The sequence below is a fragment of the Scomber scombrus genome, chromosome 18 (assembly GCF_963691925.1).
Source record: "Scomber scombrus chromosome 18, fScoSco1.1, whole genome shotgun sequence".
Taxonomy (NCBI): domain Eukaryota; kingdom Metazoa; phylum Chordata; class Actinopteri; order Scombriformes; family Scombridae; genus Scomber; species Scomber scombrus.
Genome location: NC_084987.1, coordinates 7,865,351 through 7,889,198, shown reverse-complemented (window position 1 = coordinate 7,889,198; position 23,848 = coordinate 7,865,351). Strand labels below are relative to the sequence as shown.

Below are 23,848 nucleotides of genomic sequence, written 5' to 3'. Positions count from 1 at the left end.
TGGAGCAGTCCCGTTGCCCTTTTTTTAAATGCACAGACGAGCGAGAGAAGTGAATCTGTGCAACTCTGATTGCACGAACGCAAGGAGGAGGAGGAGGAGGAGGAGGTCGCTCTCGACGGAGGTAAGCCAGCAAAACCCCCGACACCAAAATGTTTTGCTGTGTAACTTAATTTTTAATGCACTTACATGTATGACAAGCGTGGCAGCCGCCGGGGGAAGCGTGTGCGTGTCCGCCGGTAGCCGGTGGCCGAAGCTACGGTGAGAAATGTCGGTGAGCTGCAGGCTAGCACTGACTTTGTGACAGTGTCGAGTTGAGTGGGTTTGTCAGTACAGCAGTCTTGTGGGGGGGTTTTGTTATAGGAAAGCGGGTGTCTTTCTTTTTTTTTTTTTTATCTCCTCATTGTGCACGACAACGCTACAAGATACAATGATAACAAAGCGTCACATCGGCTTTTGTTCATGTGTAGCTCCAGTGCGGTTTCATAGCTGCCACACTTATCTCACAGAGTGTCGACATTTAAGTGTTGATGCTAAAATATCTGCTGTTAATGTTAGCTGTGTGAGCTAACTAGCCCCATTCCTGGGCGGGTTGGGGGTTTTTTAAAACAAAAAAGTGAAAGTACTGCATTTGTTGTAAGCTAATACATGTCAGCAAATACTATGGTTAAGATTGGTGTTGCTTGTGCATGGTGTTATGATTGGTTCTTCATGCCGAGGAGCCTTAGCTGGACTAAAATATCCACTGTGGCTGCACCTTGGGCTAATGTAGCCGAGTTAGCTTGTCATGTGTGTGTGTGCAGGTTAGTACCTATGGAGTATTGCTAGCAAGCTAAAGTAGCCTGAAGTTGGCCAGGCCTGCAGTGTTAGAGCTGTTCGGCGTTGAGTGTTACCTTTTAAGTTTTAACCCTGTATATGCTTTATAAACACTACAGCCTAAGCTACAAGCTCCTGTAGCCGAAATGGTTGTGTCGTCTTGCTAGACGTAAGTTAGCCCCTATTTAAAACCAGAAAGTAGCTGCTGCTGCATCATATCTCGTCCATACTTCCCAAAAAATATGTGTAGAGGTGGTTTCGCACCTTGTATGTCAGAAATAGAAATGTTAAGGGCCTTGTTCTTCCTATTGTTTATAGTGTTTGCTTGTTTCATTGCACACCCTATGATTTGGCATCACTTTGCAAGAGCTGTAGCTGGTAACTTTTGAGATTTGTTTGTACTTCAATCATGCTTTTTTCTTTTAAATGTATTTATTTGCAGGCATAATCAGATTTTTGACAAAAGAGCCTGCATCTTATCTCCCCCTCTTTGTAATAGAGATATCCCAGTAGTGAACAGTGGACCCTGTCATCTGTCAGTCTTTGCTGTCAGTGTCTCTCTTTCTGTGTTTTTGAAGTGATGACAGTACAAATGCTTAGGTATTGAGAGAGTTGTGTGACATAATACTTTTCTGTGATACCTCAGATGACTTTTACCAGACCAAAAAAAGAAAGAAAAACCTCTAGGCACTGATCTATGACCTGATTTTTGGACATGAAGGCCAAATACCTACAGAGGCATGGAGCACCCCTGCAGTGCACCACACAGTGAGCTGGTTAAGGTCTTATGAGTTTGGACAGAGTGAGGAATGTGAACCCTCACACGGTCCTCTCCAAGCTGCAAAAGGGAAAGCTCATTAAAGTCTAGACTTGAGAAGGGAGCATGGATTTGAGGGAGCAACTGCTGCATAATAAGGAGTAAACGTGACGCATTTTTTGACTGCTCCAGAGGTCTCATCTGCCTCACTGTAACACTTCAGCCAAGCACTTGTGAACACTTGCAATATTTAAAGTGCCGTTTGGTTTAAGTGTTGTATAGCGACTTCGCTGTAAAGCTGCCATCCTGTGTCATTCAAATCTTAAGCCACAGTAGCATCTATCCGGTGTTTACTGGCTTTGTGGCTTACCCTATATGAAATGAGTTTTTGGTTTCACTTCATGTCTCTGAAGCTTGATTGAGGAAGGCTGTAAATTGGTTACTGTTGAACAAACTTTGATTTCTGGGCAAGTTGTACTGACCATTAGTAATGCTTTGGATTACTGAAATGGGCTGTCAGAGAGACATTCATTGATGTCCTTTTTTCTTCTTTTTTTCCCTTTTTTTTGTCAGGGTGCAAAGTTCATATTTGAAAGCCGTCCAAACTTTTAAAAGAAAAAGGCAGTCACAAATAATCATCATTCCAAAAGGTTTGACCTCCCGATCTGAGAAGGTGATTGTGTAGAGTAATTACCCGTGATATTGAGAAGTCTTCGCTCTACTTGATTCCCACATCAAAGGACTGCAATATTTCACTGAGTGAAACTCTGAAATGACTCATCATTGATAATGATAAGCGAGTAGAAGGATTTTGCCCAATACGGGTTACATAACTACGCTGTTTATTTGCACATGTGCGTTTTTTGGGTTTGTTTTTTAGCACTTTTTGGCAGTGAATTTAGCACTTTTTGACATAATCTCTCAAGACCTTAAACACTTATTGTAACATATGTGCTTAAAAGAAGATGAAAACGGCTGATTGCACGTTAAGTCAGGTTCAGGCAGTGGTTTCTCATGCAATTTATATTCCTCTGTCATCCAGACGCGGGATAATCTATTAGGCTTTGTGTCTAAGACAGCCATGTGAGTTGAGTTGCTCCGTTCAGCGCTGAGCTCGCCCTCCCCGTGTGGTCTTAATGCTCTCAGAGCTGCTGTCCAATTCTCAGAAAGGATCAGAGTCAACATGCACAGGAAGACAGGTGTGTCTGTGTGAGGATTGTCAAATTCTACATGAATTGCTTTCACTTGTGCTTGCCAAACAGGGTACAGCATAGAAAAATAAATGTTTGGCTTTTATAAGTGCATGGATGTGCTCACAAGTGCCTGAATTATGTTGTGCTTTTTATTGCAATATACCAAAGATGAAGTTACAGGAGGGACGAGAAAAGCTAGATTTTGGTTTACAGAGAGAGGTTACAGCAGTTAATTGAGAATCTGTCCAGATTTAGCTCAAATTATTCAAATACATGGATCATTAAAAAGTGATGATGATGAGTGATGAACAAAGTCAAATATGATAGAGAGTAAAATCTATTTAAGTCTCCTAAGACAGCTTTTTCTTTTTTAGCTTCATGCAGCGTCTGTTCTATGTGAACTAGTTGCAATTGAACCCTCATTAATAAGACCTGTAATACTGGTAAAAACATGAATTAAACAACATTTTATAGGTGACACAATGATGGGAAAATATTTGCTTTTTGATGCTGAACTTAAATAAAATAATTGTCATTAATGATTGTGATCCCTGTCAAAATATGTTTTTAATAATCGTGTAGCTCTGTACTCAAGATATCTCATGTGATCCCCTCCTTTCTTGTTCTTTTGTTTTTCTCTCCGACTAACCTTTCATGTTAATCATTGCTGTAAATGAAAAATTAGAACAAACAAAGTAGTTGCCGTTATTGGGGTGGGGTGTGTTTTTGAATATGAAAGTCCCTCTCAGCCTATTTATTTTGTCTTTGTAGACGGTGGGGTGTCGTTTTGATGAAAAAGAAATGAAGCATAAGACGTTTGTGAAGACACAGAAGCGAGGTTGTTTGCTGTCTCCAAGAAAGGAAATGTGTTTTTTGCTTCTGTCTCAGGGAGGTTTTCTAGTGAACAACCCGCCCTGCTGCATAGTCATTATGGTGAGAACCGTGTAAGGTTGTCTGAGGTCAACCAACTGTCGGTACTGTATGCAAAAGTCAGGAAAATATAGCCATAAAAGCAATAACCCCTAAGAAAACTGATGTCTGTTTTAATACCGTCTTTTGCATCATTTATGTGAACAAATATTATGATACTATCGAAGGTTCCAAACGGCGTAGTGCATGGGGCTTCAATGAAAAGTTGAAATACAGTTTCCTGTGGTTGCATTTGCAATACATGCTCCTGAGTTGCGGTTACACTATGTTGCAGTCAATGGGGAGGTGTGTGCATGTCGGTGTGTGTTGTTTTAAAACTATGTAATCTTGTATTTAATCAGTGCTTTTCTATTTAAGTTAGTATGGCTTTGTGTTTCTAGAAAGCATCATTTTTTAAAATTGGTAATCTCACCCAGTGTTATACTGTAAAGGGGTTAATAATTACTTTGGTTATAGAAAGTTTTTGAGTGAAGCAATTTTTGAATATTGTTGAAATTTACTAGTCAAGTTTTAAGATTGTAGAGGAAGTATAGTTACTGCATCTTTTATTTGTTTAGTATTGTCCACTGAAACTGACATTGAGCTGTTAAATATGTTTTCTTGCCAAATGCTTCTTAAAGACTTCATTCTGTCTTCTGTTATAGCTTAAGGAAACATTATATTGTATGAAATGTTATAGTTAGATTTAGTATAAGAGTTTAGGAATTTATAGAGTACTTTGTATTTGATGACTAGTATTTGAAATTGAATCCACAGACATTCATTTATGAAGGCTGTGGTTTCAACTTCTACACACAACACTGAAACATTTGTGGGCAAATGTGGCGTGTAGTTTTGAAAACATCACAATTTGGCTGTAGTTTCAGTTCACAGACTCTCTAGTGAAGCGGAAGAGCGCCTTTTTCTAATCTATATTTCTTTGTTCTTTCTGCGTCTCATCTCACAGGTAAATGGCTCATCAAGCAAGATACACTAGTTTCTACGGCAGTCCTGTGTCGGGCGCTCAGTTCGTCTACACCTGTGCTGCAGTTTGAAGACGCTGGCACCCTGCCGGACCGCAGCCTTCAGAGAAACTGAATCTGAGAGCTCCCCGCATCTCATAATAACTCGAGAGGAATTTAACTTCAAATGTTGGCATCAAAGACACTGAGGCTTTGATTTTCGGTGTCTGACTTTTAAGTATATGGAACAACACTTGGAACAGATTGTATGTCTTTCCAACTTCATTTCCTACCTTGGACAGCATGGATGCTCTCTTTGAATCAGGTTGACCATATTTCACCTCATCCCCTCCTTCCTGTCTCCTCGGTAGAAGGAGGGTGGGGGATTGGTGTGGTGCCCCTACCCCTCCTTCTAGAGTGGGCGAGTACCTGAGCACTAAACCAGTTGCTCATATCTGTTGCCTTGAGCTCCCACCGACTCCATCCCTCCATTCCATCGCCCTCTTCATGAAATCCTGCCAGAGCCTCAAGGAAGAGGTTTCCGTCCCTAGCCTTGGCGGGATGTCACAGGAGGAAGGACGCAGGGCACAGGTGTCCCAGTCCTATTTTCACCCCCCTAACACAGATCTGGACCTGACGGGCAAGCTTCATAGGAGGGAGGTAGGTGGCAAGCCTTATTCTGTGTTAGTGGACAATAAAATGGCAACCAAGACAAACATGGGTGATCTGAACATTGGTCTGTTGCCCACTCAACATGTGACTCCACAGCAGCATCAGCAGTATTTCAGAGAGGGAGGAGCAGGGCAGGAGTTGGGCACACAGGGTTCCCAGGCCGGCAACGAAGGCACCTCTGATGACACTGAAGACGATGATGAAGACGAGGAAGAAGAGGGCGAGGAGGAGGGCTTCAAGCGCGAGCAGATCATCGTCGAAGTTAACCTGAACAATCAGACCCTTCATGTATCCAAGGGGGACAACAAAACTGGAACCGCAGCAGATGACTCTGAGAGAGCTGGCAGCGACGAGGACGATGACGAGGAGGAGGAGGAGGAGGAAGAAGAGGAGGAAGAAGAAGAAGAGGACAGCCCCGGTGAAGAAGAGGAGGAAGACGATGAGGAAGATGAGATTGAAAGTCGTAGAACGAGGGCAAAGAGGGCCCGTCGGGGCGCTAGTAGCACAGTGGCTCCCAGCCAGCCGCGGAGGAAAAGCCTCCGAACAACTCTGAGCACCGCCACGTCTGGAATGACCACCAGGGGGCGACGGACGCGCATCGAGCCTACGAAAAGGAAGCGCCGATCAGCGAGGTCCGCCCCGTCATCTGCCGGCTCCACGACCACGACCGCAGGAGGGAAAACCGATGTGGAGGAGAAGGAGATGCTGGCATGTGAAAAGTGCCCCCGAGTGTTCAACACGCGCTGGTATCTGGAGAAGCACATGAACGTCACACACAGACGGATGCAGATTTGTGACAAGTGCGGCAAAAAGTTTGTCCTGGAGAGTGAGCTGGCCTTACACCAGCAGACTGACTGTGAGAAGAACATCCAGGTAAACAAACCTCACCACACGTTCACCACATCTTCAATCATGTCGCTGTAATTACTCTCACAAACACACTTTTTATTTTGAATGGTAGTGATTTATAGAGTTTATATAATGTTACATAAGAGCTTTAGTCACCTAAACACATTTAGATACTTTTATATTAATTCTGGTGCTTTTATACACTCACATGGTGTTCAAGTGTAGTATTTGTATAGGGTGCAGTCAAAATTTAAAAACATTTAACTGCATTTCCTGTAATGTTTGAGCTAAATTTAAAATTCTGATAATGAGCTTGTGGTGTACGTGATAGGTAAAGTTAATTTTGCTTGTGGTCAAAGAAACTCGTTCAGTATATAAAATATCTGTAACCAAAATAACACTTAATATTAATAATTTATATTTTCCAGTTGTGAATTATTATTATTTCTTCACAACAGGATACAGTAATTATATCTTGAATTTAATAGACTGAAAATTGAAAACAGAGCCTTGCACAGACCCAGACCCAAAATGTAGAAAACATGTCCATCTGTTGTAATTAATGACATTTCATAAGTGGGTCCAATTTGGTTTCAGTTCTCTAAAACAGTGGTTTTCAATAGCTTAATTTAGCCCCTTTTAGCTCAGCTTGATTTGCATCTTAAGGTACTTTATGAAAAAAAAAACTGTATTTTACCTTTTCCCAGCTGGTGAAAGCAAATGAGGCCAGGAAGTTAAAGCTCTGAAATGTGTTGCTGCTGCCAGAATTTGTTTGTCTCTGTTAGAATATTCACTCCAAAAAATATAGAAAATATAATATATAATATATATATCTGAGGTCTTCGTCAGACAAGTATTAACAGGAAACAACAAAAAAACAAGTATGAGATAACATGATACAATGAACAGCCATATCAATTTTGTATGTGTAATAAAAACACATAATATCCTAAAAAAAGAGGACTGTAGCCCATATAGGACATATGTGAAATGCATTACCATAGCAGTCCATTTCAGTCAGGCAAGTATATTGGCACTGAAAAGTCTCAGAGGGTTTTTGATCCGGAGAGAAAATATCCGTGTGAAACATTTAGGATTTACACACTGTGTCACGCTGTGGTTTAAATAAAGAAACCCGTCTTATGAAACAATACAAATACAAAATGCAATATCCTATATTCTCTCCTCGATGATATGTCTCCCCCTGGTGCCAAGACACAAACCACTCACAGTTTTTTTTCCCCCCTCATGTATTATCTTTACATTAGAGACATTTTTTCATAAATATATATATTTTAAAAATGTACAAACAAAAAAGGAAAAATGTATTTCCCATATGTTCGTTATGGGCTACAGCCCTCTGTATAGGATATAAGGTGTTTCATCTGATATTTAGATATTCACCTAAATGTATATTAAACACTGAATAATTGCACACCAATAAGTATTCACTCCTACGACTCAGATCATATCCTGTATTTACCATTTGCCATTTTATGGTCTGAAATCTTAAGTGTGAAGTATATTTCCTCAAAATACTCCATTTACTGCTCAATGTAAACTATTGAGAGTGTGGTATAAGAAATAGTTTATGAAAAAATATATGAGTGATTTTTATTTTTTATTAATATTGCCAAGACATTCAGAGATTTTCAGGTTAAACACTCAAGTATAAGAAAACACTTACAGCTGATTAGTCAATTTACTGGTAAAAACTATATTATAAAGATAAAGGAACATACTAAAAAAACAGATAAAGATCAGTCAATGGTAAGATATAAGAAATGTGTATGAAATAAAATAAAACAACCCCCAAACTACAGTAAGGTTATTTTCTAAAATAAGTGACTGTGTGATAAAAGTACTAGTGAGGCCACCAACAGGCCTGTGGCAATTCTGAAAGAGTCCAAACAGCTGTTCCCCTGCTGCCTCACCAGTCGTTGCTTTTATTGAACCAGAAAAGAGGAAGACACTGAAAAGCTCACATGATAGCTTGGCCAATATTTGCTAGAGGGCATGTGTAAGATCCTAAAACAAAGTAGAGGATTCTTGTCATCTGGCAAGACCAAAATGGATCCATCATATCAAATGATTTGGTGTTGTGTTTTATATGTTGGTGCCCTCGGGGGTCTGCAGTCTGTGAAATAAAGGCTGAGACTTAAAGCCAGCAACAAAGCAAGACAGGAGACCCCACTTGAAAATGTGTTCAGTTTTGTGAGCACATTTTGAGCCGATACAGACAAGTCCACACAGATTTAAAGTGGTAATTACTGTCTAAGGTGCTTCAACTTAATATACATTTAAAGATGCCAAACTTATGAAATCAATCATTTTGTTAAAGGTATGCATTTTACCTTTAAGTTAAGAGTATTTTTCTTTTGATCTTTGATTTAATTACATCCACTGTGATCAAATTTCAAGTTTGAAAAGGTCAAAGCAGGATGAATACTTTTGAATGAATCAAGGTTGACACTGATAAGTGAACAGGCTTAACTGTTTGATCCTATGACTGCCATCAGAAGGACTTAAGGAAACTGGATCCATTGTGTGTTTTTCCCAGCAGAGGGCGCTGGAGTATAATGAAACATTTAAAATATGACAAATGGGAACTATCATTTTTGTTGCTCATGATATTTATCAACAACAAAAGCTTAATTTCTGTGTTTTGTTTTTTTTTCTTCTTTTTTTTTAACTCTGCTTTTCCAGTGTGTCTCCTGCAACAAGTCCTTTAAGAAGCTGTGGTCACTGCATGAGCACATTAAGATCGTTCACGGCTACGCGGAGAAGAAGTTCTCATGTGAAATCTGTGAGAAGAAGTTCTACACTATGGCTCACGTCCGTAAGCACATGGTTGGTAAGTGGAGAAGCTCGTTCACACAGTTCCTGTTGAGCTGCATAACTCAAGTATCTCACAGCTGGAATGTGAGCCATCATATAGCTCTCAATTCAATGTTTCTTAATGTACATAGTTTTCATGGTTGTATTACCTGACTGTACACCTGACAGTTGCTCTTAAAGGTGCTTTGTGCAGTATTTTTAAACAGCAGTGCTTCCTTTCCAGATATTTTCCACACATTGATGCAGATACTGTAAATTTATGTGATGGTAGTTGATAAACTGGACAAATGAAGATGTATAATGTCTGTGGTTTATGTTCGACTCTGTGCCATGTACATAGGTTTTTTAGCTGGGTTTTTTTCATATCTTGTATTTCTGTTTAGATACTTCAGTTCACTTTTCTGGCACTTTTTGCACACTAAGTATTGAATTATTTATTGAATATATATATATTTTGGGTATTTTACTAATTATTTTTAGTGTTTCCTGTGGATAGTTAGAGATGTGTTTTACGCTATTTGTGGCTGTCTTGACTGGATGTAGCTGCCGTAACCAAGTAATTTGCTGTGAAGGATCAATAAAGTATCTTTTTCCATTTCATTTTACATGTGTAGGCTCAGAGCTGACCACAGTTTGTCTTTCAAGGCGTAATAGAGTTGACACTGTGGCTACAGATTGGTAAAAATATCATCCAGTTCCAGTCTAGTTTGGTATATCCTCCCTTTGAAGTAACTACTCCATTTGAAACAAGGGATATGAGCTAATCTGGTGTAAATTGTTGGCTCATGATTGTTTTTCCTCTTTCTTTTTCCATCCATCTCTTCCCCTAAAACCCAGCTCACACTAAGGACATGCCGTTTACCTGTGAGACATGTGGGAAGTCGTTCAAACGCAGCATGTCTTTAAAAGTTCACTCGCTCCAGCACTCTGGAGAGAAACCCTTCCGTTGTGAGGTAAGACGATCGTGTCGGGGGCCCCCCGTTCAGACATGACATTCTGTATTCAAATAAATCAAGACAGGAGTGAGATCTAGTCGAGACAGTTTGCAGATCACAACAGACAGCAGAATGTGACACAACTGCAGCCAGACTGACAATATTCTGCACAGACAAAATACACTTGAGCTAAGCTATAAAACTGGAGAACAGGTTTTTCTCACCTGGGATGAAACTACAGTAGTGTTAGGGAAGTTAGTCCTCCAATACGATCATATATGCATGTGTTACATCCGTGCCAACCAGTGTGAATATGATATAAAACATCCCTGCAAATTCTGAATATGGCTTTAAGAGTCATCTATCAATCCATGCTCTGGGTTTTTAGTTTAAGTGTACTGGTATTTGGTGCTATCCACTTGTTATTGGATGCCCTACAGGACATTTTAATGCTGAATGGGGCTTGTTTTCCCTTTTTTTTTTTTCTCTCTCTCGCATTACCTCTTCACATGCTGCTGCTGTTGAAGTATGTGTTGCCATGTGAAAGGTCATCCACGTAACACAGAGGGAGAGACAGACAGGGCCTTTTCTTCTTCTTTTTTTTTTTTTTAACTGTGACTGATGCATTTCTAAAGCAGCCTAAATTCCACAGTTGAATGATGAGTTTTTCTTCCTGCAGTCATTGTTTAATTTACTTTGCTGCTCCAAACAGACATCAATCTGCACTTGAACAAATATGTATGAACCTAAACAGTGTTGACATACAGGAATGATGGTGTGCGTTACATATTTTCATAAAGGCACACACACGCACGCCCAAAAGTCATCTTTGTTGATTGTTTTTCTTTTTTCTATTTTCTTTTTAAACCAGTCTTTTATAACATGTTTGTTTTGAACTGAAGTCAGTACTCTTGGAGCACGGTTGGTTGTTTGCTAGGAGTGACTGAAGGTTACAGTTTTGATGAATTTGCCCTTGTTTGCCTCAAAAGAAGCCTCAAGGGTTGTGTTCACTCATTAGTTTGAGCAGAGAAGCATCTGTGCTTATGTGGTTTGTGACCAACCAAAAATAGTTTTATTCAGTTGCTGTCTTCCAAAGGGGGGGTATTTTGAATATTCATTTGACTGTTATGTCACTGGAGTTAAATACAACCAAGCCATGTCAAATATTAGCAAACCACACAAACACAACGTTCACAAATTAACTGGAACCATAATATCAATGTAGAACAAAATGTTCCTTTTTTTTGTAGCTCTAAGTGACCCTGTTCATGAGTACATTTTGTCACATTGTGTTTCAACATTTCCCAGATTATTTCATTTTAGCAGTGTTAGTTTATTATCTTATCTGTCTAAACTCATAAATTCAGAGGTGGTTGACAGATGGGGTGCTTTACTCCCACCCAAGGCCTTTTTAAATATCCAACCACTTGACTAGACGGCACACAGGGAACATGTGTGTATGGGTGGAGCTGCTCTAATTAAATGTTTGAGGCCGTCCTACACTGTAACATGTGATTACATGCGTATTATAGGAGTATGTAATGTATGTGCCATTCTCCACAGTGAACCTATACTGAAGTACCAGATGTAAAGTGTTTGATTTTTTGGATTTTTTTTTTAGGGTTGGTGTTTGAGACGTTTATTTAGCCAGGTGGTGTCATTGAAAATTCAGGAAAAGACCTGACCAATAAAGCCTCATAATGCAAACATACACCCAAATAATCTGGTTATTGTTGGCTCGCTGCAGAAACCTGAATTCAGAAAAGTTATGTGCGTGTGGGTATATATATATAAATAAGAAACAGTTTCATTCATCAGGATATATTTTAAGAGAAACTTTGTTAATATGGCTAGATTTCTGGGAAAAACAGATTTCTTGGCTTCATATAAAATGATCATAAATGGTTAAATGTGACTAAGACTAAATAATGTTATTGAAATAACTTGTGTAATGTCACTTCCATGGCTTACCTGACCTGCTCTAGTAACCTGGTTTTTCATGTTCATGTGAAGTAGTTCATGCAGAGTGTGGTACAGCTGTGAATGGGGTCACATAATTTATACACATGTACTTTTTTGTGCCTCCACGTCAGCGACAGCCACAGCCAGAGGCGTTATGTTTTCAGGTTGTCTGACCGTCCCATTCTCATGAACACGATATGTCAGGAACGCCTTGAGGGAAGTTCTTCAAATTTGGCACAAACCTCCACTTGGACTAAAGAAAGCACTGATTAAATTTTGGTGCTCAGAGGTCAAGGTCACTGTGACCTCACAAAACATGTTTTTAAACATAACATAAAAATTCATACACTAGTTATGACAAAGTTTCACACAAATATCTAATTTGATAAAAAGATAAAGTGGTGACATTTTATAATATAAAAGGTCTCTAAGTGAAAACAGCATGTTTAATACTGGAAGTTATTCACTGAAAAATGTCAGTGTAGTGATAGCATCCTTTAAAGTCTTCACTACAAATACTATGAGTCTGGACAGAAACGGATGGAAACTGCAGCTTGACTGGTTGGCGGAGGCACACAACTGGGAGGTGGTATTTTTAGTTTTAACTTTCTAAAGAAAACACAGTAATAGATCATGAGTCAATCTCTCAACCACTGATGGATCATTTAAAAATTGTAAAAAGGAAAAATTCCTTATTTTAAACCACTTTCAACAACATAGAATCAAAAGAGGAAAAAGGGAGTATGTGAAAGATGTTTGGCCTAATTCAGAGTTTGGATGTGTGCACTTGTGAGTGTTTCTGTGTATTGACTTGGCTGGTGTCTGTTATCTTAACGCCTCTGTTGTCTCTCCTGCAGAACTGCGACGAGCGGTTCCAATACAAGTACCAGCTGCGCTCTCACATGAGCATTCACATCGGACACAAGCAGTTCATGTGCCAATGGTGTGGCAAAGACTTCAACATGAAACAGTATTTTGATGAGCACATGAAAACACACACAGGTAAGAAATTACGTGTCTGCACTGAAACTCACAGAGACCGACTGTGGCAGTGTTTAGGGATCTCAAGAAGTTTCTTTTAGCTTTAAATCGCTTTTTGACTGCAGGAGCTTTTGAAGGGAAATGTGAAGCTTTTTAGAAACCCAGAAGCTTTACCTGTTTTTTCAACTGCAGGAACCTAGGTGTAAATTTCATTGCTGCGTCAATCGGTCATTTTTTAAATCTTTTATTGGCCTACTTTGCTTGATCTTCACAGTTCTTCAGACAGAAATGTGAAAAGGAATGCACGAAAAGAGCCTAAATGACTTTGCAGCAAATTCAGAAATATTTTTAAAGGAAAAGTTTGGCAGAAAACATGTTCCCAGACAGTCAGTCAGCAAGCCAGCCAGTCTCCATACACTCACTAAAAAAGGAAACAAATGGGATGTTGCCAGGATGAACATTATAGTGGCACGAACATGGAGACTTCGCCCAGTTTTTGTAATGAGAGGGACCTTCAACATCAAGAAGATCTTTGTGTATATTGTGGCTTTTAATGACTACCCAGACACATGCTGTATTACATCCCTCTGATTTTCTGTCCCTGCTGCATTGCTATTTCTAAGACCAAACCTAACAGAGAAGCTCGTACATCCTTCACTGTTTTTCTCCAGTCATGCCTGTCGTGGGTGGACACACAGCTCTCCATTGGCCTTCACGTTTCTATTTGTGATGTGTAATTATGCTCCCCTTTCCACTCGCTGCTGCTAGCAACCAATTTAGCCTCCTGCCCGGAGGAGACACACCCGGTTGTGCCCTGTAATAGACTGCACACATGTGAAACACAAACTCTCAATGTTTAGTTCACTGCACAACAATGTTTCATAAATAGTTGTGAGTGTAAAGTAGCAGTTAAAGAAGACTAACACATTAGTTGTCACCTTTTTGATATTCAGATGGTTTGGAGGAGCTTCACACATAACATGGCAGAATAAGGCATTTGGAGAGCCCTTCAGCAGCCTGTTAATAGATGTCTGTGTGGGTGGTAGCAGGCACATTCAGTGGCTCCATGGAGGGAGGTTAATGAGAGTGGCATTCCAACGGAGCTGCTGTTGTTCACTTTCACATCTCCTCTCCTCAGAGTGTGAATCGTAATAGCTTCCTGCAGAGTGGGTGGGTTGATGGCAAAGACCCTCAATTCAAGATTGGAATTTATTAGCATATTTGACTGGACTGCAACAGCAAGGCCAGCCCTATAAATGCAAAAGTCTGTCCCTGACTGAGTGAAGAAGTGACACTTATGGTGTCACTCATTGGATGTATGCGCCACCGCTCAGCTATCAGCCAATTTTTCCCAATGGTCACTCGCGTTATTGCAGCAAAATATCCTCCTGCAGCCCAAAAAGCATTTTTCCCCATAGACCATCACTGTAAAAGAGACGTCTGTAAAACAGTTGACAGGATACCTTGACCAGCAGACAAGATCGATTTACGACTCTTTCTATTATTAATTTTTCATCCATGGAGGTTTTATATTTGTAAAACTTACCTCCAGCTGAGAAAAGTGGTTTAAAAATTGGTGATGTCATGTCAATGTAAGTCTTATAAGCTGAGCGGGAACCAGCAGGAGAAACACTACTGATAACGTGGAAGTAAACCCAGGAGCTAAAAACTCTTTTTGGTGTATGCGCCAGCTGAGCAATTCTTATAAGACTGAATAAGCGCCATTTTTGGTCTGGTATCCCGCTCTGATAATACATGTTAAAAGAGAACTGTTGCTCTCTGTTTAGAGAAATTGTTTACAGAGGGGAAATTAACTATCGTTTGGAGAGCTTTAATCAGTTGGTAATTTTAAATTTTGAAACCATCACATTTGACTTTGAAGATTTGAGTTTGATACATCATTATTGTTTTCTCTGTGTAGCCGCAATCTTTTTGTTGATTAATAGAGTCCGTGTTTCTGTCACACATCAGTCTTTTATTTCCTGAATCTGTACAGGAGAGAAGCCTTTCATTTGTGAGATCTGCGGCAAGAGCTTCACCAGCCGGCCCAACATGAAGCGCCACCGTCGCACCCACACCGGGGAGAAGCCCTATCCCTGCGAGGTGTGCGGACAGCGCTTCCGCTTCTCCAACATGCTCAAAGCACACAAAGAGAAGTGTTTCCGGGTCACCAGCCCTGTGGTCCTGCAGACCAGCGGCCCACCTGTGCCTGTCCGCATCTTTGCCAACACCTTCTCCTCCTCCTCCTCCTCCGGCCCCGGCCCCTCAGCTGCCACCCCGGCCACCACTTCAGCACCGCTGGGTCTCAGCCCATCAGGAGGACCCATGCCTCCTCGAGCTCCTGTCGGACACACATTCTCCCATGTGCAGCTCCACTCAACCCCCTCTCACCATCATCCCCACCCCCCAACAACCCAGCAACACCTCTCAAACACACCCCAACATGCCCCAGCTCACCCCCACCACCACCTGGCCGGGCCCCCAGTCTCCCACTTGCCCCCTCCCCCAGCCCTTTTCAAGAGTGAGCCCCTAAACCACTGTGGGCACGAGGACAACAGCTACCTGCACCACATGGCCCCTTCTGACAAGGGTCCTGGAGCCCCACAACACCACTGAACTGTGCTCCAAGTCTGCAGACCCACACCAAACTGCGCCTTGTTCCTCCTCTTCCCATAGTCCTGCCTCAGTCTCTCTAAGTTGCAAGGCCCCCAGTGAGTGGGGTGCTTCTCTCAAACAGATTTAAATAAGTCAAGCTAAACATGCACACTTGTGTATGTGTGAAAGATTCAGACTGATAAGCCCTCAGTGCACACAGTATTTAAGTACTAAACCTACTTAAAAACCCTGGTCAACTGACAAAAATTTTAGAACCTCTAGAGTTTTTTTTTCTTGAACTTTTTCTTAGGAAATCTACACAAAATTATTCCTCCTGTGAGTTCTCTATCTGTACATTGATTGGTGTAAAGTATCTCTTTTTCATCAAAAGCTGCTGATGGAAGTCAATGTATGTATTACCTGGGCTTCATTGATCATCAAAGATCAGTGTCATTGAACTTTCCTCCTTAATGTCCAGTTGACTTGTGGTTGCACATTGGTCAGGACTTTTGCTTTATGTGCTGGTCCTCCCCATAGCAATACTCAACCTGTCCTCCTTATTGTACTGCAAAGCTGGGGGCCACACAGAAATGTTTAATGAATGTTGTAACTGGTTCTACCTGAGCCTTCCTCTGTCCTAAGGCCAAAGCTGTGGCTTTCTGTCAGAGGGGCAACAGCAGTAGTGCAAGACACAGTGCCATAGGTTACAGTATGGAGGGGAGGGGGGTGGGGGGGTTGTAAAGAACATTGGGGGGAAACAAAGGTTTTGTAAATGGTTAGCTGAATCTAGACATAGTCTGAGATTCATATCTTGGTTTAATGGTGCTTTCCATTCCAGTACATGAAATATTTCTTAATTTTGCTTATCCATTTGATTTACAAAAGTGTAATATTACAAAATAACAATGTATTGTGTCGTACAGAACATGTCTTGCCAGCCTGGTTTTTCTACAAGGGGTTTAAGGTTTGACTACATATTTTGTGCTCAACAAACTCATGTTATGCAGGACATGCTCTAGGCACTCACACCATCACACTTACTCAAGCACACACACACATACACACACTCACACACAAAAGACAAAGACCATACGGCCACTGATTTACTTACTGTGATCAGTGCAACCTCAGCTTTCAGTACTGTTGGTCAATAGATGCTTTTAGATAACAGATGACTGTCAAATACTGCCACTGTGAGGGGCCAGACACATGGCCCCATCAGGATTTTACCCCACCTCCCTTCGCTGCTGTCGAAATGATACGGGTTACCATGTTAAAGGTCATTTGACACACACAGTATACACACCTGGGACCTTTTTCATCACAGTTCTTAACAGGCAATTATGCATATTCCTCTCAGCCTATATTCCACTGTTTGGTGTGGGGAGTTGTTGTAATGTAAAGTTTAAACATTTTCTGACATACTTTGATCCACACAGGCAAACGCGTGTCTAAACCTGTTGAATGTTGCCTACGCAGAATGATGGCTGATGAGTCATTCATATGTTTCGTTTATTTTCTTTTTTTTTATGTTCTCTGATTAATTTGCTCAGTTTTAAGCTAATGAATGGTTCTGTAGTAATAGATATACTGGTGTTTAGTATATAGAACTGTCAGGATAAAAAAAAAAAAGCAGTGGTCATACAACTTCTAATACTTGGAATTATTATATAGATAAGCATACATGTGATCTAAGTCAGCGCAAGAAATTACATTTATAAATGTAACAGCCGATGGTGTGAATGTTATTTGTTTAATAGAAGCAGAAATGGTTGGCAAGTACTTGGCATGAATTTGGGGTTGTTGCTTGGTTGTTAGCCCTTCACCCAGTCTGAGAGTTATCAGATGTGTGTGTGTGTGTGTGTGAGAGAGAGAGAGAGAGTGGACAGAAAGCGTGCATGCATTAGTCTCTACCTGTCTGTCTGTCTGGTTGTCCCCAGTGCTCTTGTACCAAAAGCTGCTTTTACACAGCGTGCCCCAATATATTTGTATTTGGGGATATCTGAGATGAGATGGACAATAGCAGTAAATTTTAACACGACCCCCCCCCCCCTTCTTCTTTTTCTACCGCTTTAACGGTATTCTTTCTGAAATGGTTAATCTCTGTAGGTAATCTTCTTTGATTTGAGACCTGCAAATTATCCTGCCATTTCTGTGGGTCTTAATACCGCTGCATTATTTTCTTATCATCTTGTCCCTTCGGGTTCACTGCTGTGCTTCAGCATTTTTTTTTTTTTTTTTTGCAGTATGGATCTTTTGTCTTGTCTTTTTTTTTTTTGTAAAGCCTTTTCATTTTGTGTGTATTCTCTGCACTTTACTGCTGCGTGGGTGAGGCGCAGGGAAGGGAGGGACTGACAATGCATTGTGGAACAGAGTGCAGTTTTGTGGCTGCATGGGAGGGTGTGGGGGTGGGGGGGTGGAGGTGATTACTTTTGAGTGGATGTTTTTAGGCAAGGAAAGGAGGAGAATCCCAGGCGGAGGTGGGTAGTGTGGAAGGGACCATAGCAAACGAAGGACATTTCTGTAAAGTATGTGCGTAAATTATATTTCCTATTTTTCAAAAGAAATACACTTTTTGCTCCGACATGGACCTTCCCTCAAAGTGGAAAAATATTTACTTCCTGCTTTGGTGACTTTACACTAGCCCCTCCAAGCTATGTCTGAAATACATTCTTCTGTTATGTTTGCTCATGGAGTTTTCCTCTCTGTCATGTCCTCTTTTTGCCAAATAGTTCTCCTCCTCCTTTCTTTGTTATATAGAATGCACTTTCTACTAAAATTCTTGGCTAGTTAAGGAAAAAAAAATAACATTGTATATTCTTTAAAGATGTTTTAAAAATCAATATACTTTTTCCCCTTTGTATTTCTAACCACTTAATGTAGCATTGCGTATTTTATTATTGTATCTGGTACAAAATGTGCAGCTTTATAATGTCCTGGTTTGTCTTTTTTTGTATGTTATCTGGAGATTGAGGAGAAGTGAAAAAAGTTGGGCCTTTTTTGATAATGTACATTTAACTGACTGCTAACTTTGAGAAGTAAAAACAAGTAGCCATGATTATCACATAATGCTGTGCCTCTCTTTATCTTCAAAAGCTCTGATGTTGGTTTGCTGGGAACATTTAGTTACCAAAATAAGGTAATTAAACATGAAATATAGAAAAACACACAAAACACTTCTGAAAAGTAGGTCGAAGGGTTCATTTTCAGGTAGGTTTCACAATAAGATTTGTTGCAAAGCTTTATTTCCAGCTGACTGTTGTAACTGCTCAGACTTCCGTGATTTGCGGTTATTTAAGGGTCACAGGGTTCTTGGCGTGCTGCAGGCTGCACATGACGGGTCCAGCGACTGAAACTTTGTTTTTCCTCGTTTTTATTGTACAAGGGAAGTTTTAGCCCCCACCCCCATCCCCCTCAGACACACACACACGCTGACATGCAAAAACCTTTATTTCACCATGTGTATTTTTAAGCAGCATTTGTGTCTCTTTTTGCAAATGACCTGAGAAAGCCTTGCAGTAGGTTTTATTGTATTCAGAAGCATTGAACTTGACCCACAGTGACATCAGTCAGGGATTCTCCAGTTAGGTAAAGTACATCCCCAGTCTTTTTTTAAACTAAACACATATTTCTTTACATAATGGGGCAAGTGTCTTAAACTGCAAGAGCCAAGAAACTGGATTTTGCACCCTTTGTCCCCTCTCCTGCATATCAGTTATTCCAACTCAAAAAGCTTTATTCATCCATTAACAGATTGCACCTCCTCCTAAAGGCATATTAAGACTACTACTTTACTGATGCTAGATTACCTCCCTAAAATGCTGTGCATCCTCTGTTACCATAGGTGATTTAAGTGGTGCACCAATGAGTCACATTAATCCTATAGGGTAGCTAAGCGGGCCCGTGTGTAGAGAGAAAAGTGTGAGTGACTCACTGATGGTGAGTGGGTGGTCAGGTAGCGAGGCTCACTTCACGAGCAGAGGAGATAATAACACACCGTCTGTACATCTCCATTCCCATTTGGGTTTGAAAATAGTCTGCCACCCCAGCTGTTAGTCATTAGGCCTTGTGGTGTAGAGGAGGGTGGAGGCTGCGTCTGTCAGCAGGCAGATAAGGAGAGCAGGGCTTCATGTCGTGTTTTTCAGGCGGGTGTTCGCTACTTTTTTTTTTTTTTTTGCTGCTGTGCGGTTCATTAATCACAGTGTATAAGGTTTTATTTAGACCACTGTCTTGTGGAGAAACAACATAAACTCCCTCACTGTTATTACTACACAGAAACAAGTGTTTCAGATTTTGAAATGTTATTATTTTATGTTATTTTATTCTAATCAAACCCTCAAATGTGATGCAGCTTTATGCATATTTCTAATTCAACACCTCCCCAACAATGGAACAGGTTTTTTTTTCCCATTGTGCTGACTGTGACCCAAATCCTGATCATCCTGTTGCAGGAAGGTGTCTTTAAGCATGCGTTCAGTTTGTTTGAGCAGTATAAAAGTATTCAAACTGTGTGTGAAAGGGCTTTTTCACACTTTAAACTCTGTTGGAGTGGTGGCAAATCTATCTCATCTTAATTGGGAGCAGAATTTGGCAGATTTCACCCTGGGATTTGTTTGTTTTTTGGAGCTGTCATAAGCAGAAGTGTTTGTCCTCCCTCCCCATGTAGTGGCTGTAAATGCTCCACTGGACAGTAGGTGAGTTGTCTGCAGTATGTATATGAGTTCATAATCTGCCTGGAGACACAGATCCTTACAGTAGAACAAATACTGACGCACAACATGCATACACCAAGGGATACACTCAACAAACAGCATTTTACTTTCTCTCTTTTATTCCTTGTTTTCCCTCCCACACTGCTGCCCCCCCCCCCCCCTCCTCCGCCTCCCCTCCTCCTCCTCTCACCTCTCTCTTTCTCTTTCTCGTGAACGCGCGCTCACCAGGCTGCTATTAAATGGGCGGACTTTGCATGCGCGGTCACGTCTTGCAGAGGCGCCGGTGGTTTTGACATATAAAAGTACGCGTCCCACCGGCTGACCGGCGAAACTCTGCCTTTACTCTCTGCACCACCGGATCGGACCCGGACGACAACGGGGATCAGAACCAACACCGGTGATACATTCATGCGTGTTTCTCCCGATTTTGCGAGAGTTCAACCTTGAAAGTCGAATAAGGGCAAGATGCGGGCGCTCAGCTGGCTGCTGTTGATGTTTTTTTTGTGTGTAGTTTGAGGAAATAGATTAGTTTAGCAATAGGCAGATAAAGTTGGCAAGCTGACAAGTTGTTTTCAAGACTTATCTGATAATCAGTGTTGGATATTGTTCTTTTAAATTGTGCCTTAGGCCACTAAAAAAATAACTCAGTGCTGTTACATTGCTTCACATGGCACTTTAAAGGTGCTTTTTACTTCAAGGTACCTGTAAAATAATATTTATACAAGATAATATACACTGATTTTTTTGTGATTTTTTTTAAGGCGTGTAATCTCCCTCCTGTTTGCAGTAACGGGATTCAGTCATTTCCTATTTTTGTACACTGTTATTAAGTTAGTATAAGAACTCTCTGTGGAGCTTTGTGTGTGTTTTTAGTGAAGTATCTACTCAGAAAAGCATAATGCTGAACCGCTATCTCATGCAACCACTCATTGTGTTTTTTCCACCCCTTTTGTAGACAAAACCAGCCTCACAGCTTGAGGACGCCTGGCTGGGTTATGCGCCACATGAGACCGGGGCACTTCCACTGCTGACACCGATTATCAAAGGTATGCAGACAGCAATCTTAAACACCCTGTGAAAGCTGTCCTGTCTGTGTTTATTGTTTAATTTGCTTGCTTTGCTTGCAGGATCTGCATGGTGGACTCAAGCTGCCAATGTCATTCACATCCAGACATAATAACATTTAACTTGTAGTGGGGTTTTGCTTTTTTGCTCCTGTTGCAGCAGGAGGATGATCCCCCCCCCCCCCCCCCCCCCCCCCCTCCTTTTCTTCCTCACTTCCCACTCTTGTAGAAATCAGACCTATGAGATGCTGCCTCCCTTGAGTTGAAAAAGGCTGCTGGTTGGCTGCTATCTGCTTTCTTTTTAGGTCTTTTAGTCACACCTTCCTCAAATGATATTCACATTATGATATTATGTCTTATCTCAAATGATTGTGTTCTTGCCCCCCTTTCCTCGTCTATTTATGCATTAATGTTTCCCAGAAGCCATCCTCCGTATAAGTGGCCTGCCTTGCGTGGGATGCTGGAGAGTGGCAGAGCAGGAGAAGAGATTTTGATGCCACTTGGCAACAGTAAAAGAGGTGTCGCATAGTCAGTCATGGGGGATTCATTCTTCAACTGCTGTTATGTCCCACCCCATCCCCCAGGCGAGGAGGAACCCCCCAGATCCAGACGCTCAGAAATCATGGCCTCCAATTCATCTCACATCTCCTCCGACAAGCGCTTCATCATCTTCTTCGACTTTGATGAAACCATCGTTGACGAAACCAGCGACGACATGGTGGTGCAGGCCGCCCCGGGTCATCACCTCCCGGACTGGCTGAAGGACACCTACCAGCCGGGCCGCTACAATGAGTACATGCAGCGCGTACTGACCTACCTGTCGGAGCAGGGAGTCACCGAGAGCCACATACGCAGCATCATGGAGAAGATACCCTCCACCCCCGGCATGCTCACGCTCTTCCAGTTCCTCCGCACAAGGCCCCCGCAGGACTTCGAGGTGGTGATGGTGTCCGACGCCAACACCTTCTTCATCGAGTCCTGGCTGCGTCGCCACGGAGCTCGTCCGCTCTTCCACCGCATCTTCACCAACCCGGCCACCTTCAACAAGGACGGGCGTCTGGTGATGAGGCCCTTCCACTCCCACGACTGCCCGCGATGCCCAGACAACATGTGCAAGCAGGTGGTCGTCAGGGACTATGTGGCCCGCAGGACGCAGGAGCGGGGCCGTCCCTATCAGAGGATCTTCTACGTTGGAGATGGAGCCAACGACTTCTGCCCTGCTATCTCCCTGGGGCCCCGGGACGTGGCATTCCCGCGACGAGACTTCCCCATGCACCGGCTGATCACGGAGACCCATGAGGCCATGCCAGGGGAGTTCAAGGCGGTCACGGTGCCCTGGGTCAGCGCGGAGGAGGTGTTGCAGCGGCTGAGGAAGCTGGTGGCAGAGTAGAGAGTCACACTCACAAAAAAAAGACAAAGAGGGGACAATAGACACTTTTTAGTCATATTCTCAGGAAAAATAAATAGCCCCTATCTAACGTTAAAGGCAATAAAATAATTTGTTAGGCCTACTGTCAGTGAAGTATCTATCTGCACGTGCCTTAGCCTCTCGTGCTTTGGTCCGGAGGTCACAAAAACAGGGGCAGCAGGTTATTGATTAAAGACCTGCCATTGTCACACAAAGTGACTAATCTCATCTAATGTGATTCAGAATAAGTTAGAAGTGAATGATTGAACTATAAAGTTTGAGGGCATTTGCATTAAATATCCTTCAATAGGATATTTAACTATTGATCATAACGGTTTAACTTAGTCAGCAGGTAAAGTATTTGCTTTAATAGCAATAAATTAAAAAATGATATTGACAACTATTGTGTACTCTTTGCTTTCAAATATCAACTTATGAGTTTTACACTTTTTAATATTAAATTATAGCCTCAGTAAATTAAATTAAAGCATCTTTGGAAGAGCAGTGGGTATTTCAATAGATCTACAATATGACCAAACAGTTTTTTGTATCAACAAGCTTCTCAGATAATATATTATGTCTCGTCTATGTCTTAAGACAGTGTTTGTTTGTTTGTTTGTTGAAGTTGTTCATCGGTGTGTTTTGTCTTTACTGTGTAGGCCCAGCCTACTAAAGAACATATTTACACCAGCAGGAATAAAGCCATCAACTGAAACACTGCCTGTGTCTGATTTCATTACCAAACATCTTCAATGATTAATCCTGACAACATGCTGTCTCATGTGGCTCTGCAAAAGAAAAAAGGGCCACGTTTTGTAGTTGAAAATCAGTATTGAGAAAAACTAGTGGGTGTGTTTGAATTTTTTTTTCTTCCTTAAAACACTTTTCAATTCAACTCAATTTTAAGAATGTATCTTCCTCAGCATACAGCCACCCTGCACAAACTTTGATTTAAAGTCATATAAAAAAGAAAAAGACAATGATTAAACTAATTGAAATGTTTAGATAAGATATTCCTTTATTAGTCCCACAGTGGGGAAATTTTCATTATTGCAACAGTGGATAGTGGATAGCAAAAATAAAAGCATCAATAGAAAGAATAAAGCACAATACATAAGTGTGTACACAAACTATATAACACACAATAGTAGTAAAAACAAAAAAGTAATATTGGTGTCGAAGTTTCACAGTTTTAAAT

General features: G+C 41.3%; 2 protein-coding genes across 6 annotated transcripts; both read left to right on the top strand.

The window, feature by feature from the left end:
• The first annotated feature begins 72 nt into the window (after positions 1–72).
• On the top strand, positions 73–18,514 carry znf652 (zinc finger protein 652). Of its 4 annotated transcripts, none has more exons than XM_062439192.1 (6): positions 73–121; positions 4,640–6,179; positions 8,862–9,009; positions 9,831–9,946; positions 12,748–12,892; positions 14,868–18,514. In XM_062439192.1, exons 2-6 carry the CDS (start codon positions 5,142–5,144, stop codon positions 15,485–15,487), a joined length of 2,067 nt encoding a protein of 688 aa, XP_062295176.1. In that variant the 5' UTR covers positions 73–121; positions 4,640–5,141; the 3' UTR covers positions 15,488–18,514. The 4 variants fall into 4 exon arrangements, with proteins under 4 accessions (XP_062295176.1, XP_062295175.1, XP_062295177.1 ...); XM_062439191.1 differs by lacking the exon at positions 73–121 and adding an exon at positions 130–258; XM_062439193.1 differs by lacking the exon at positions 73–121 and adding an exon at positions 163–271.
• A 1,927-nt stretch (positions 18,515–20,441) lies between these two features.
• On the top strand, positions 20,442–22,943 carry phospho1 (phosphoethanolamine/phosphocholine phosphatase 1). 2 transcript variants are annotated; one of them, XM_062439678.1, is made up of 3 exons: positions 20,442–20,575; positions 21,134–21,224; positions 21,663–22,943. In XM_062439678.1, the coding sequence occupies exon 3, from the start codon at positions 21,778–21,780 to the stop codon at positions 22,630–22,632; it is 855 nt and encodes a 284-aa protein (XP_062295662.1). In that variant the 5' UTR covers positions 20,442–20,575; positions 21,134–21,224; positions 21,663–21,777; the 3' UTR covers positions 22,633–22,943. The 2 variants fall into 2 exon arrangements, with proteins under 2 accessions (XP_062295662.1, XP_062295663.1); XM_062439679.1 differs by having other exon boundaries at positions 20,443–20,575; positions 21,827–22,943.
• The last annotated feature ends 905 nt before the right edge of the window (positions 22,944–23,848 follow it).

Bases quoted from the DNA above. Each gene is read 5' to 3' on its own strand.
- phospho1 (XM_062439678.1), top strand. From the start codon at position 21,778: ATGGGGGATTCATTCTTCAACTGCTGTTATGTCCCACCCCATCCCCCA.
- znf652 (XM_062439192.1), top strand. From the start codon at position 5,142: ATGAAATCCTGCCAGAGCCTCAAGGAAGAGGTTTCCGTCCCTAGCCTT. The intron at 9,010-9,830 runs GTAAGTGGAGAA...CCTAAAACCCAG, and splicing joins CGTCCGTAAGCACATGGTTG to CTCACACTAAGGACATGCCG. The intron at 9,947-12,747 runs GTAAGACGATCG...TCTCTCCTGCAG, and splicing joins AGAAACCCTTCCGTTGTGAG to AACTGCGACGAGCGGTTCCA.